This window comes from Podarcis liolepis (genome assembly GCF_965112155.1).
Source record: "Podarcis liolepis genome assembly, chromosome: 10".
Classification (NCBI taxonomy): domain Eukaryota; kingdom Metazoa; phylum Chordata; class Lepidosauria; order Squamata; family Lacertidae; genus Podarcis; species Podarcis liolepis.
This window is the reverse complement of record NC_139562.1, coordinates 40,624,454-40,639,907: the sequence shown is the minus strand read 5'-3', so window position 1 is coordinate 40,639,907 and position 15,454 is coordinate 40,624,454. Positions and strand designations below refer to the sequence as shown.

General features: G+C 42.9%; 2 protein-coding genes across 9 annotated transcripts in view; one reads left to right on the top strand and one right to left on the bottom strand.

Moving 5' to 3' along the window:
* ACSS3 (acyl-CoA synthetase short chain family member 3) overlaps positions 1-15,454 on the top strand; it is a 79,781-nt gene that overhangs the window by 61,623 nt on the left and 2,704 nt on the right. For 2 of the 7 annotated variants that reach the window (XM_083463091.1, XM_083463097.1), the window contains exons 14-20: positions 4,062-4,161; positions 4,295-4,470; positions 5,193-5,260; positions 6,393-8,312; positions 8,938-9,066; positions 10,772-10,990; positions 14,307-14,450. In XM_083463091.1, the coding sequence (XP_083319217.1) occupies positions 4,062-4,161; positions 4,295-4,470; positions 5,193-5,260; positions 6,393-6,483 (435 nt within the window). In that variant the 3' untranslated portion in view covers positions 6,484-8,312; positions 8,938-9,066; positions 10,772-10,990; positions 14,307-14,450. Of the gene's footprint in view, positions 1-4,061; positions 4,162-4,294; positions 4,471-5,192; positions 6,191-6,392; positions 8,313-8,937; positions 9,067-10,771; positions 10,991-14,306; positions 14,451-15,454 lie in introns of those variants that run through there. The other 5 variants (XM_083463092.1, XM_083463093.1, XM_083463095.1 and 2 more) reach the window with 5 other exon arrangements.
* PPFIA2 (PTPRF interacting protein alpha 2) overlaps positions 10,415-15,454 on the bottom strand; it is a 269,318-nt gene continuing 264,278 nt past the window's right edge. For both annotated transcript variants that reach the window (XM_083463081.1, XM_083463082.1), the window contains 2 exons: positions 14,274-14,370; positions 10,415-11,928 (listed from right to left, as the gene is read on the bottom strand). In XM_083463081.1, the coding sequence (XP_083319207.1) occupies positions 14,312-14,370 (59 nt within the window). In that variant the 3' untranslated portion in view covers positions 10,415-11,928; positions 14,274-14,311. The remainder of the gene's footprint in view (positions 11,929-14,273; positions 14,371-15,454) is intronic.

Sequence of the window (15,454 nt, the reverse complement as noted above, 5' to 3'; positions counted from 1 at the left end):
AGGATGAAAACAGCCACGAGGCTGTGACAAATGGTGATAAATAAGAAGAGCTGATCAGAAGGAACTCATGAATGAACTTGCGCTGCTTTATCAAAGGCATGTGCAAAAACTAAGAGATAAAAATAGACAAGAAAGAAAATGAGGAATAAGCAGTGAATTAGCAAGGGAATAAAAGTGACTAGCCAAAGCAGCAGCAACAGAATGAATTAACCGAGAAAGATAAGTAAGATTGCTTATTTAAGGGGGTGTGTGAAGCGTATAGATAAGAAATTGAGAAGTCATGACGAACGGCACAGGACCGTGATATATGAAGGAAAACGTAATTGAGAAGTAATCTATGGCTGACCTGGGGAAGAATAATGGGAGCAGAAAGACAAATCAAATGTACATGTTGAAACAGAGTTAAATGAAGAATCCGAAGCATCAATAATTGGTGCCATAGAAACAGGAAACAAAAGAAGATCAGGAAAAAACAGTCAGGTTGTCATGGGTGAAAGTTGCAAAATTCTTAAAACAGTCAATAAAGGAAACACATCAAGCAAGAGAGTAAATTAAAGTAAAAGATGTTCAGAGGGAGGACAAAGAGTACACAACGAGGAGAACACCACAAGGGAGTAATTAAGAGTACCGGTTTCCCAGGCAGCAGAGAAGAATCAGCTCCCTAGGCATATTTTGTCTAATGTATACAGTGGTACCTCAAGTTAAGAACTTAATTCGTTCTGGAGGTCCGTTCTTAACCTGAAACTGTTCTTAACCTGAGGTACCACTTTAGCTAATAGGGCCTCCCACTGCCACCACGCCGCTGCCACGTGATTTCCGTTCTCGTCCTGAAGTAAAGTTCTTAACCCGAGATACTATTTCTGGGTTAGAGGAGTCTGTAACCTGAAGCGTCTGTAACCTGAGGTACCACTGTATCTTATTGCTGTAAGCCGCTTTGAGACCTCCATGGTGAGAAGCTGGATATAACTTTATCAAATAAATAAATGCAAAGTTGAACCTGTGCATTACATTGAAGCACCTCCCTTCAATACCATCGCATGCTACTCCAAGAACATGGCCAGATAATTAGACCCAGTGACAGTTCCTTCCCATGTGAGCTTTGCTTGCCTGCTGTGTAGAGCTGCCTGCAGTATCTATGCACGTTGGAGCACTCATAAAAACAGACCATCCTAACCACTGTTCAACCCCACTCCTGGTACCTTTCACACCTTCACAAAATGGATATACAGTGGTACCTTGGGTTACATCCGCTTCAGGTTACAGACTCTGCTAACCCAGAAATAGTGCTTCATGTTAAGAACTTTGCTTCAGGATAAGAAGAGAAATCGTGCTCCGGCGGCACAGCAGCAGCAGGAGGCAGCAGCGGCGTAGTGTGGGTTGTCAGCACCCGGGGCAAGGCAAGTAATTTGCGCCCCCTAACCCGGGGCAAGACAAGTAATTTGCGCCCCCTAACCCAGGGCAAGGCAAGTAATTTGCGCCCCCTTACCCCTAACCTGCCGCCGCTGCCAGCTTCTTCTTGTTGCTGCCTGGTCTGGTCTGGTGTGGTTCTCTCCCACACTCAGCGTTGGGCGGCCGCTGCACTGTCCCTCCCCCAGATAGTCCCTCGCTCTCTCTCCGCACCGCATGCCTGGCACCCACCCCCTCCACAGTGGGCAGCGACCCAGCGGCTCAGCGGCTCGGATCGGATTCACACAGCCAGCACTGCAGTGAGAGAGAGTGAGTGAGCCAGGTAGGGGCAGAGAGCTGCGAGTGCGAGCGCCCCCCCAGATGTTGCGCCCGGTGCGGCCGGGCCCCCCTGCACCCCCCACGCTACACCACTGGCAGGAGGCCCCATTAGCTAAAGTGGTGCTTCAGGTTAAGAACAGTTTCAGGTTAAGAACGGACCTCCGGAACGAATTAAGTACTTAACCCAAGGTACCACTGTATATGTATGGGGTCTGAATCTTAGTGGAGCATTATTTAATAGAGACCCACCTTTTCTCTCTTTTCTTTGTTAATTCTCTTGGATCCGCTTTTTAGGGGAAAATGTCATAGAGCCACTTTAAGGTAGGTTGAACTTTTGGTTTTTAAAGAAGTGTTAGGAAACTTTCTCAAAGCTCTCGCTGCTTGAGGGGGAAGGTAAGGGCACAGTTATTTTTATTTTTACAGCTTAATTGCTTCTCCATCCTCCTTGCAAAACAGGTGTGAGGTGGTGGTAAACTGACGCCTTATTATTATTGCCGAGTCTGTATTTTTAGGGAAAGAAAACTTGGGCTAAATTAGTTGTTTTGTGGGTTGCGCTTTATTGCAGTGCTGCCTCCCTTGTGGTGTTGAAAAAGCTATTTAATTCCCATTTTTTGCTTACCATACAGTGGGTGGCAATTGATAGTTTTGCTGAATGCACAATAAAGTTGTTTGCTGATAAATAATGTATCAACTTTGTCTGTCTCTCCTGTTTTAAGGATGGCATTAACTGATAGTTTGATCTACAGCTTAAAATACTGTGCATGTTATTATTCCAAATGGAGACCCACAAAACAATAAAATGTACACTAAAGTAGCAAATATGATTTATATCAGCATGTTGCTCATGATGAATGTTATTGTTGTTTATACACAGTCTTATGGGCTGGATTGCAAATGTACATTTGTAATTTGAAATATTGCATTCCCAATAGGTTTATTAATCAAGCTAATAAGCAAATGTTACAGCTTAAATAATATTTCAGTAAACATCTTTTTTTGGCAGCAGTCAGACAATAGTAAATAGGTGTAATGTTGTGAGCATGTAGGCCAGAACTGTAGCATCACATAATTCTGAAATCCTGCTCCTGGCAAACTGAGATTTCTGTATTATGGACACTGTGAATCACCATAAGGGCTTCATTGTCTAATGCTGCCTGGAAACTTCAGAAGGGTCAAAATGCTACTGCTAAAATCTTGACAGGCCAGGAGTTGGGATCATGTGACAATGTCACTGTATTAGCTACACTGGCTGCTGATTCAGTTTTTAATGCAATCAGAGGCATTGACTTTGTACCGTTGGTCCCACACTCCTTGGGGCTTTAATCTATGTACTTGAAGGGCCTGTGAAGCTGCTTGTTTTTTCAGATTGCCTTGCGCGTCACACTGCCTTCTGAGGCACATTTTGTGGCAATGCATGGAAGAGTTTTCTCTACCGCAGGACATCATCTGTGAAACTCCCTGCCCCAAGGGGTCAGCTTCCTCACTTATCTTTGTTCTACTGGCATCTGAAGAAGTTTGTTTGTTTTTAAGCCAAGGATTTGCTAGTGCTGCTACTTAATTTATTTCAATTTGATTTTTATTCTGGTTTTTCTGTTTTCTGATGTTAGGTCAGGTTGTGGTTTTTGTAACTCAGGTTGTGTTTTTGACAATGCGTTTTTAATGATGTGATTCTGTTTTACTTGTTGGTCACCCCGACTCCTTCAGGAGCAGAAAAGTATGGTTGGTTTTTAGTGTACGGTATAAAGAATGTATCTAAAGCAGGGGTAGGGAACCTTAGGCCGGGAGGCCAAATGTGGTCTGATAAGGCCTCTCCATTTGGCCCTCAAAATTCCCCAGACCACCCCCCTCACCCACACTGCCTCATAACCCAGGTGGCCTGACTGGAATGTGTTGTTGACCTTTGAGAAGGCCTCTTGCTTGTCTGGATGGAGGATACAGAGGGGTATGCTCTTCTGTTTCAGAAGCTAGGCTACCGTGTAGAGGTGAAACTCACATTAATTCCTCCACTCACTTTGGCCTCTGCTCCTGCCTATCACGGGCATGTGGCCCTCAAAAGGCTTTCTAGAACAGAATGTGGCCCTTGAGCTATAAAACTTTCCCCACTCCTGATCTAAAGAGCCTCCCACACAGTTCTTTAGGTTGCTATCTTTGAAGGAGTCCCCATCCAACAGGAAATTACTTAGACATCTATCTCCACTATGAGTCTGAAAATTCCCTGTGATATTCCAATTAGGAAAGAAACTGTGACTTCTGCATTATCAGATTTTCTGGATTGATAAGGAACACGTGTGCTCCACTGACGCATGGTGGTGGTTGTTTTCTGTTTCCCCAATCAGGCTGTTCTCTCCCATAGCGCTGTGGCAGATTGTGCAGTTGTCGGCCAGGAAGACTCCTTAAAGGGCCACATCCCACTCGCTCTGTGCGTCCTAAGAAACGGTGAGACATTTGTTTGAAAAGCGGAGGGAAGCCTTAGGCTCGACTCCCGGCCGGTAGCAGCTAACAAAATGGTTACCGTACAGAAGAATCAGACTACTTTTGTTGACCGTGGTGCTCTTACCTTGCTTATCAGGAGTAAACACTGAAGAGGAAAAGCTTTTGGATGAAATCGTAAAGAGAGTTAGAGAAAATATTGGCCCTGTGGCAGCCTTCCGGAAAGTAGTGTTTGTGAAACAGATACCAAAGACACGATCTGGCAAGATACCACGGTCAGCTCTTTCTTCCTTGGTAAATGGCAAGCCATACAAGGTGAATTACCTGCATTCTTTTACTACTACTGTGATAAAAGTGCTGGATATTTTGATATTATGCTGTGCTGTCTGCAGTTTTCATAATCTTTTATAGCTGTCCCTCTAAAGTTATGCCTAGCATGTTGTGTAGCATTTAAGTGGCTTTAAGCAGCAGCATATCTTGTATAAAGCAGACCAGTCCCATTAACTTGGCTCCAATACCACCACCCTGTAGCAGGCGTATAGATTTACAAAGTGTAGCCAAACAACCTTGGGTCAAATGCTTTTAGGATAGTGCCTGCATTTCCTTCCCTTGCTATATATACTTCTTTATCCTGACCTTTAATACTTGAGGAGTATATTTTTAGGACCCACTTTCAGAACATAACACGTCCTGGGACCTTAAGATGAAGGCCAGGTAACAAATAAATAGGAATAGTTTTTATCGCATTTGTCTTGACCCATTTCTGTACTAAGGAACCATTTTGTGTGAGATTACCTTTTTTCTGCATCTACTGACAGTGGTTGGTCACAAGAAGGGGGCGGGTACAAAACTTTGTTTTCCAGTGCCACTCCTGACTATGGGCCATGACATTACTGCTTTTTTGATGGTGTATACAGGGATTTTGTATGATTTCAACAAAACTAGGCAAACTAAGTTGACTAGACTTGAACTTACTAACACTGTTGTTAACTATAACATAGTATCTTGATTCTCTTCTCTTGCTTATTTTTTTCCAGATAACTCCAACCATTGAGGACCCGGCTGTGTTTAAACATGTAGAAGAAATGCTGAAGACCAAGTTAAAGTAATGGTTAAAACCTATTAAGATCTGGAAATACCTGGAATACATAACTGCATTTAATTAGGCCAGGAGTATCATGCAAATCAAATTACATTGGGACTAATTTTATTTCTGCAAAAGTGTTGCTAAGCCTTATACCGCAATGGCAAGTAATTAATATTGGATTGCTGGTGTAATGATTTATGGTGGATATTCAAACAGTTTCTCTGAGGCTCAAATAGCTATTAAAATAATCGCATTTGCTACTTTCATGCTGCTCCAAACCTATATCGAATGCAAAGATGAAACTGATGATGCAGGGCACACCCAGCCAAAATTTTAGCACTTTTAAGCCCCATCAATTTCAGTGCAATACTTGAATCCGTGTGCTCATACTTCTTCCATCCAATACAGGGGAAATTTAAGTATGCTTATATATTAATATTGTTTCAAGAGGTGGGCAGAGCAATCTTAACTTCCGCATCCATTGGCTGGAGGGGGCAAGGGTGGAGCAGAGGCTGCTGCCTAGCTTTGTGTGTTTAGAATTACCACTGTTGGTTCTTTTGTAGCCAGAGTCAGGGTGAGGCAGGGGTAGGATGGAAGTAGCCTCAAATCTGCTGGATGCAAGGCTCCTTCATTTATTGGAGGGTTCCCAGGATCAGTGCCCCCTCCACAGGACCCTGGAGCTGGTTTATCTAAATCCCACCCCCCTATTGGAATCAACTGGAAGATTGAGGGGGTGAGCAAAGATCCACACAGCAAAGGAAAAGCAAGTCTGTCTGATTCGCTGCCCTGGCTGCCACAAGCAAGCAAGGTTTAGAAGTGGAGGTCAGTTTTCAGCTTCACACCCAGCCACCCATGCAAACACATTCACAACCTCAGGACTGCACTCTAATGAAAGCATTGTTTACAAGTTTAGAGCTATGAGAATAAAATTTACCATTTTTATTTTGAGTTGTTTAGATCACACCCAAGGCATTTCCCCCTCCCCCACGTTTTTTCATGCATATTTGCAGGCTACATTTCGGAAATCCAAATCACTAGAACCCATTTAAAACTTACCTGCAATCAAGCAGCACAGAAGAATATTGGGTCTTGTTGGCTGTATGCTGAACTTCCTGTCCCAAGGTGCAATTTTGTTTCTTCACTGTAACAGAGTGAGCTCTGCACCTATCTGGATCCAGCTCAGTACTTCAAGTCCAGCAAGTGATTATCATGATCAACACAGAGAACAAGACTGGAAATAGCAGGGCCTTGGGCACAGAAGGAAAAAAATGGCCCTATGCAAAAGCTTACCTGTAGGTAAAACGATGATGATGATACAGAACAGGAGAAGCCCTTGGTGGTGAGTGGGCTTTCCCATCATTTTTGAACAAAGGCTTATTTTATATTGCCCTGTAAGTACAAATTCATCCCAGTCTGCATAGAAAATGGAGGTAATGCTGAATACCTTTAGAATGACCATTCCTCAGTGGTGTAGCGCACACTTTTACGCTGAAGGCCCTCTTTTCGGTCTCTGGCATCTCCAGCTACAGCTGAGAAAACCTGGATAGATGCTGCCAATCATTGTTATAGGTGGATGGACCATTGATCTGACTTTGTAAACCAGTTTCCTGTGTAGAAGCAATGCCATTTTTTGTTCTGTTTAATAGAGTTTCAGTCTTAGTACTCAAGGTGCAATCTTATACATGTTTGTTTATTCAACCTTAGTTTGCTTTAAGACATCTGTTGCATATTTTGGCTTCACAGACTAAACAGCAGAGTCAAAAGGGGAGTTGAAGAAACTTTAGAAAGTCTTCATAGAACTTTGATTAGAGTCAATCAAATGGTTCGAAATAGCGCATAGTATTGCCTTCATAGAACTGCAGTTCAGGATGCATGTGAAAAATGTTACGTTTCTCCCACTTCAAAAGCATGTTTAAAGCAGCTGCTGGTTCCCGGAAAGCAGCAGTATTGTAGCAGCTGAGGGTGGTGGGAATGGGGAGAATCACAGAATTGTAGAGTTGAAAAGAGACCATAAGGGTCATCTAGTTCAACCCCCTGCAAGGCAGGAATCTTCTGTCCAATGTAGAGCAAATTCCATCTCAGATACCCTGGTGGTGTATTCAGTTTGGTTTAAAGTCTATCCACATCACATAGACGTGGGGACTTAAACATGACCTTTTACATGAATGGGTTGGGGGAGAAAGGGAGTGGGAGAGCAGGAAAAAAATGAGCAGCAATCCCAGCTGTGTTTGTGAGAGTGTTTGAGTGCAGAAGAGGCAGTTGGAGAGGAGATCAGAGAAACTTGTGGAGTGATTTGGAGAGAGAACAGAGGGGTTTGGAGTGTGAGGGAGGTGGTTGGCAGAGCTTCATACAGCAGAATAGTCCACCAAAACACAAAGCATCATCACCATCACCATCAGCTTCTGAGAAAACAAAAAAGTAGAGGGTGGTTCTCATGCTGATAGATGTGTTGGCTTTGTTGGATTGCTTGAAGGCTGGCATGTCTGTGAGTGCTGTGGCATGCAAATTTGGCCAGAATGAGTCCAGCATCCATACCATCAAGGTGTATGAAAAGAAGATCCATGGGGCTGTGGCAGTAAGCGCACCACTGACTGCAGCGAGGTTTAGGACAAGGCTTTGGTGGAGACAGAGAAAGCACTGAACTTGTGGCTGGAGGACAGAAACCGGAAACATGTTCCATGGATGGCAAGCATATTGTGCCAAAAGACACCGAACCTCTATGACTTCAAACCTTCTATCACAGATGGGGACCTGCTTGCTATGAAATTTGAAGCCAGGCCAGGTTGACTTAACAGCTTTCAGATCTACTTGGAACTCAGCCTCAAGTTCATCCGTGGGATTACAGACACTCTGAGACTATACAAGAAAATGTTTGATGAGCTCAAGAGACAACATCGGCAGCTGCCAATCACCATGTTCCTCACACAGATACCAGCTGCTGCTGTCGTAGCAGCAGATGTGCCTGTGCGACCCACCTCTGAATCTGAACTATAGCCAAGCACTTCAGTCTTCATATAATCAGAAGCATCATCCAGCGAGGGAGGAGGATGACTTCATTCGTCCCTCACAGGTAGGTGCCACCATTTGAAAAATGGTTTTTAAGTGATCTTCTGGGCTTTAGTGATTTTGCTTAAATGTGCGATGGTCAAGAACATATCCCCAGGTGAGGTGAGAGTTAAAAAGTGTAAGAAGGAGAAAGTGGTAGTTTTAAACAACTGTAGAGATTCAAACAAAGCAGAGATGGAGAAGAACATTTTGTGGTTTTAAGCAATGGCAGAGGTTTGAGTAGAGCGAGTGAGTAGCCATTGCAGTGGGGAGAATGGCTTAAAACAGGGTTTGAATACAGCGAGAAGGAGATGGGAAAGGATGTTTCCCCCCTGTTATTTTTCCTTGTAAAACTAATTTTAAAAAGCAGTATTTCTCCCTTCCCAGTCTATTCAGACCTCTCCCATTGTTTTAAACCACCACTTTCCTCCTCTCAGTTGTCTCTTCTGTTTTGCTCCCATGTCACAGCCGCTGCTGTTGTGCACTCTGTCTTCTCTTTTGTGCCCCTACCCCACCCCGATTTCATCCAGTCAGGATTGTGATGCAGCACTACAAATCCTCCAAAGGGGACTGCATGATGACACTCTTAAAGCTTTATTATACTTAAGACATAAGGACCAATTTATCCTAACTTTGTGTCTTCCTTCCAGCTACTTGGCTACACCTCAGAGACCAAAGGCTTATTATGTGTATGTCCTTCGAATCCTGGGACCCAGGTATCTGCAGGACTGGCTCTTCATTAATTTGGAACAGCAGCATATGGAAATCGTATATGGGAGGTGAGTCACAGGCATCAAAGTGCTGTTTCTCCCATACACACTCTTTTGTACATGTGTCCCAAGTATGGAGGTAGGCGGAGCATTAGAATAGTTAAAGGCGGTATTTGTATGCCTCTCACATCTATACTTTTCCATTTGCTTTTGAAAGTTACATGAACCCTAAAGTTACATGTATATATGGGAGGAAATGCCATTTGTTGTTGTTTAGTTGTGTCCGACTCTTTGTGATCCCATGGACCAGAGCAAGACAGGAGTGCCTGGCGTGCTCTGGTCCATGGGGTCATGAAGAGTCGGACACAACTAAATGACTAAACAACAACAAATGGGAGGAACATAGATTTCTCATTTCTTGTCATTGTCATGCCTCTTTATGTCTATATGCACATCGTAAAGGTGAGAGAGGTATTATTGAGCCCTATAGCTAATAGGTCCTTTCCCACCTGTAGGGTGTTGTGCGCCCATGCAGGGAACAAATATACCCACCAGTTTTGGGCAGAAGAGAAAGAAATCTTGAGAAGCTCTTGCTATAGTTGTCTACTGAAAAGTAATATTGCATAGTGCAATTACTATTAGAATTTGTGTATTTCAGGCTTCCTCAACCTTGGCCCTCCAGATGTTTTTGGCCTACAACTCCCATCATCCCTAGCTAACAGGACCAGTGGTCAGGGATGATGGGAATTGTAGTCTCAAAACATCTGGAGGGCCGAAGTTGAGGAAGCCTGGTGTATTTCATAGTAGTCTTAATTCTATTCTAGGACACATGGTAGCTAGAAAAGAAACTGAGGCATCAGCAAAAATTCATTATGGCTGCAGTCCTACATACTTACCCATAGGTAAGCCTCGTTAAATTCAAATCACCTTCCCTATTTATAGGATTATATTGTGCTGTTATATAGTGTATTGACTCCAAACTAAAACTAATCATACTTATATCAATGGGACTTAACTAACTTGCTAAGGATCAAACAGTGGTTGGAGAATTAGATTACCACATTGCTAGTACCTTTGATTCCAGCTGTATATTGGTCTAAAAAGCGTTTGGAACTTTGAAGACCTGTTACAGCAGTGGTTACAACAACGGAGTTATATTCAATTGATCAAGCCAGTGTCTTGGCGGTTGTAGCAAAGTTTACTTAGAAGGAACCCCTTTTGTACGTTACTTTCTATGAAGCAATACGTTCAGTGCACCATCTTGTGGCAGACGGCATTATTATCTTTCAAAGCACATTCTGGTTGCTTGTTAATAGAAAACGTTATGCTTATACCCCTGAAGCAATGTTTGCCTCTTAAAGTTCCATTTGAAGCTGTGACACACCATGCAGTTCCATCAGACATTGAACACATAAAACAGCACTGATTTTCTTTTATTGACAACGGGGGAGAAAAAGAATCTGTCACCATTTGGTTAACTGAGGTCTGTTTAAGTAAAAAAAGCAAAACAAAACGCAGTAAAACAAATGTACGTGCAGATGTTTTGCAGATCAACCTGCTGAAAGGAATAACCAAAAGACAGGTCTGAAGCTAAGATCAGGCAGTGGGAGATTAGCAAATAGAAGGTAAATGACATTATTAAATAGGTCTTACTTTGAAACTTCCCATATAAACAAAGAATAAACATCAATAACACCACCAAATAAAGCCACAGCAGATAATAGTTTCTCCTCTAAGCTTTTGTACATTATATATTAACTTTTCTGCCTTTCAGTTAGTTCCTCTGATAAGGTTGACTTCCGATAAGTCTCAGCAAGGCCATCTTGGATAAACATGTTATTAGACAATCAGCTGTCTAATGCCTATTATAATGAAGAAATGGAGGGCAGCATTTTTCTATATAACTGAAAACTTGAAGATCAGGATTTATTTCCCCTTGATGTTTGTTCTATGCCAACGTTGGCCAGCATCTGAAGAATTTGGAAGGCAAAACGTGAGTCCTAGAAAAAGCTAGTTTCTTCTTGGTCCATAAGTAGCCATTGAGGAGAATGTCTCTTGTTAACGTCCTGTAGTTGATTTTTGATCTTGTTGATATTAAAAAGGAGAGCCGTCACAGTGCTTTTCTACAAGTATATATAACAATTGTGTTTTGCCTTTAGAGGTCCATTTTTGGCTCAAATCTTTCTTTTGTAAATCATCAGAGGCAGGTGTTGAGCTTTAAATATTGACATATTTCTTTTAAAAAGTAGGAACATGTTGAAGCATCTAATAACTCTGCTAAACATATCCAATTGACTTTGCTACAATTCAAAACTGTAAAAATGGTGGAATGGAAGGATACAAACAGTATTGTTGACACTGTATTGTCAAGTGTTTGCACTAAGACCCCATGTACCATAGATTTAATTTCTTTTAAAAAATCATATTTATATCCATTTACATGAGACTTACACATATTAAAAGAAATACATACACAGTAAATACATAAATTCTAGTATTTTACAATAAAACAGATGAAACAAGTTTAAAAATGAGTGTCTCCTTTTGATAAAAGCTTTCCTGCACTTCAGTCAAATTTATGATGATAGATACATTGGGGTTTATTCATTTTGCTTAAAAAAACTTAATTACTAACTATTACCTTATTGAACTACCCAGTGGGCGCAGTCCGGCCAGTACTCTTGCTGCACATTCTTTAGTCATTTCAATGGGGCTGTCTGAAACTTATGTTACCTCCATTGAAATGAATTAGAGTTGCATGATGGTAGTACTTGGCAGGTTGCACCTTAAAACACAATTTGTAAAAAGATCTCCATGTAGTTTAGTCTGATAAATATTCTAGTGTACTTCCTTATACCCTGTTCTTGAATAAAAAGCTTCTTTTCATAACGTGGTGGTAGTGCACTTCAGGTAAAGTAGAAGAGTTGGCATCTAGAGGTGGGGGGAAAATAGTACATTCAGTAATTACTCCATTACAGTATTCTGTTACTGAGCCCCAGGGTCTCCAACATGGTGCCTGTGGGCCCTGCAGAAGTCTTCCCTGGCAATGCAGGGCACCCTTCTTTATCCCTCTACAGAAATTCGGCTCAAAAATCATTCTGGTGTAGCCAATACAATAAGTTGTGGTGTGTGCTTGATTACAACATGTGGTGCCCCCAAAAAAGGTTGGTGATCTCTATCTTAGGCTCATTATTAATGAGTAGTAAATGGCTTCTAGCACAGCCCTGTTGAAGCAGGCAGGATTATTGTGGAGAAAAGCGGCTCCGGACACAATGGGGAAAATCTGTCTTGAGGCACTAAGGAAATTTAAACATAGGCAATATCTGTAGGTATTGAGCTACCAGCCCCAGATTCCTTTTACCACTCAGACCTAACATTTTTGAAGTATACATATTTTACCTGAAGCAATCAGGGTAAATGATACTGTTTTCTGTGAGAATTTGGATTGTAATTCTTTAGTCATACAGTTGTACCTCGGGTTACAGACTCCACTAAGCTGGAAGAAGTACCTCAGGTTAAGAACTTTACCTCAGGATGAGAACAGAAACCGCACGGCAGCAGGAGGCCCCATTAGCTAAAGTGGTACCTCTGGAATGAGTTAAGTTCGTAACCAGAGGTACCACTGTATAATATACCAAAGCAGACATGTTAATACAATAAAAAGCCCAGTTGGAATTTCACTATCTTAATTGTTTTGCATCTTTTTAAGGTAATATATTGGGTTGCTTTTTTCTCCCTCAAGTAGGATTGTTGGTAATGTAGAATGTTTCCTTTGATAGATGCAGGTTGGGAAATGTTTCAGATGCCATTGGTGATAGTATTGGTCCATAAATTACTGTAGCTACTAGTGGAATAAATGTCAAGGGCAATGGTATTTGCAATGAACCCATAGACTGCACTCTTGAATAGTAGTAGTAGTAGTAGTAGTCCTTGCAAATTGCACTGATTCATTTTTCTATACCTTTAGCACATTATTTTTGTCTGCCTAGTGCTGTTTGTATTTCCTAATTTTAGAATTTGTATTCTCAAGCGATGGCTGACTGTGGTAGTAGCAGTAGATTAGATAATCATAGGTCTGATATTTGCAAGCATTGGCTCTTTACTATCTGAACTTGCAGTGAAATTTGTAATGTTCTGGGGCACTCCATTTCATACCCTTGGCATGCTAACAACAGCCTACATAGCTCTAATTACAAGTTATTCCATTTCAGTGTTTTTGTCCTCATTTGGTTTAATGTTTTTTGCTCGGGAGAAAGGAAAAGCTTTCCCCCTCTCCATTCAGAGCTAAACTACACATGGCATTAATGATGTGTGTAAACAAGTGTGTTACATCTAGCCGCTTTTATTTTGGAGCAAAATGCATCTTGGGGGCCGGTGCTGGAATCTGCTTCAAATGTGGATGGGGTCCTATGCTAGTTTTCTGCTGAAAAGTGCACCATCATGGTTGACATTTGCCCTGAAGGTGCTATTTTGCAGTGTCAAAAATTGTGGGACTGTTGTTATTTGTACCCCACCCATCTGACTGGGTTCCTCCAGCCACTCTGGATTCCACCCAGCTATGCTCAAGGAGCAGAAGTAAGACACATGATAAAACAGAGGAAAGTAAATTGGGGTTTATGGAAAAGAAATATTCACATGCTCCTCAATGGAGCAGTTTCTCCCCTCCCCTGGATCACAGGAGCCAGAGTGGGGCGTGATTAGCTGATCAGTGGTGGGTGTGCAGCCTGCGCAGGGTGTACTCTTCTGGTCAGTTACTCCTGGAGCAACCAAGCCCTGCCTCTGGCTTGTGGAAGCCCCCTCCTGCTCACATCAGCAAGAGGGGAGAAGCTTGATCAGCTGAGGGGCACGGGGACTGGGCAATGTATTTCAGCTGCTTCTGAGGAAGAAGCAGCCAAGATACACTTCGCACACACTGGTATTTAGCTGCTGATACATCACAATGTTAAAAACCAGTTATCACTCAGACCTAGTCCTCTATACCCTGTTCTACTCTTTAGGCTGCAGGCAGGTTCCTTAGATTCATCTGAGTCTCATCCCTAGGCTTAGATGTTGAGAACTCATAGCTGCTTATTGCTCAATGCTGTTAATGTGCAGACAAAGTCTAAGAATAGTCAGAAGTTGTATAGCCCAGGCATACCTTCACTATCCCAGTGCCCAGACGTACTTCAGTGAGAACTTCCTAGGCCCTTTGAGAGAACCCTGCACTGCTATGGTTATTGTTTCAGTTCTGCCCACTCCACCCCAACAACAAATAAGATAGCTTTTTAATTACTCACATGAGTTCACCTCCGTCCTTTTTTCCATGCCAGCCTTGTCAGCACGAATACGTGCGAACTGTCGAGCTGTCTAGTCTCTGCAACCGCGCTGACGCCACTGCAAATTGATAACCAACACAACAAGAAGAATCTTGGAATTAGAGGAAGAGGAAAAAAACATGGAGCCCACTCTGTAAGGTATTCTCTGTGACCCAACTCGTGAAGCTTATTTAGTGTGGATTGCACACTTAATGTTCAAAGAGGGTGTATATCCAGAGTGCCTGATCTGTGTCCCAGATTTTTTTAAAAAAAGATTCTGACCCTGCTATCAGGGCATTTGTATGTACCTTACCCATTTGACCATTACACCCATATGTTATGCTATTTACCGTATTTTTCGCACCATAGGACGCACCGGACAACAGGACGCACTTTGTTTTAGAGGGGGGAGAACAAGAAAAAAAAATTCTCCCCCTCTCTGCCCAGCACCCCTTCAGTGAAGCGGCAGGAGGCGCTGCACAGAGAGGGGGAGAACTTTCCACCTCTTGCTTTCCCGCTCTAAAATAAGGTGCCGTTTAAGGTGCGTTCAGGCGGCCGTTTAAGGTGCGTTCAGGCGGCTACCTTGGAAGCCTGGAGAGCGAGAGGGGTCGGTGTGCACTGACCCCTCTCGCTCTCCAGGCTTCAGGTTCCTTTCGACCTGCTCTTTGGGGCTGGCGGGGGGAAGCCCACGACCAGCCCCAAAGAGCAGGTCAGGGAGCAGCGGAAAGGCGCAGCGGAGAGGCTCCTGCCATAGCCGCACGTCACCTCTCCAGCCGGGAGAGGGTCGCGGGGCTATGGTGTCTTCGGTCCATAGGACGCACACACATTTCCCCTTCATTTTTGAAGGGGAAAAAGTGCGTCCTATAGAGCGAAAAATACGGTACTTAGATGTTTTGCTTATGCTGGTCTGTGACCGAATAAAGTAAATTCATTCATTCACACCCATATATGGAGATCTGCTGGAACAGGAGACACAGCAGGCAGACCATGTGGTTGGGGGGGGAGGAAGGTTCCCTTTTTGCTCTTGTGATGATATGAGACAATTGGGGAAAGAAGGTGTGTACAGTGGTACCTCGGGTTACATATGCTTCATGTTACAGACTCCGCTAACCCAGAAATAGTGCTTCAGGTTAAGAACTTTGCTTCAGGATAAGAACAGAAAT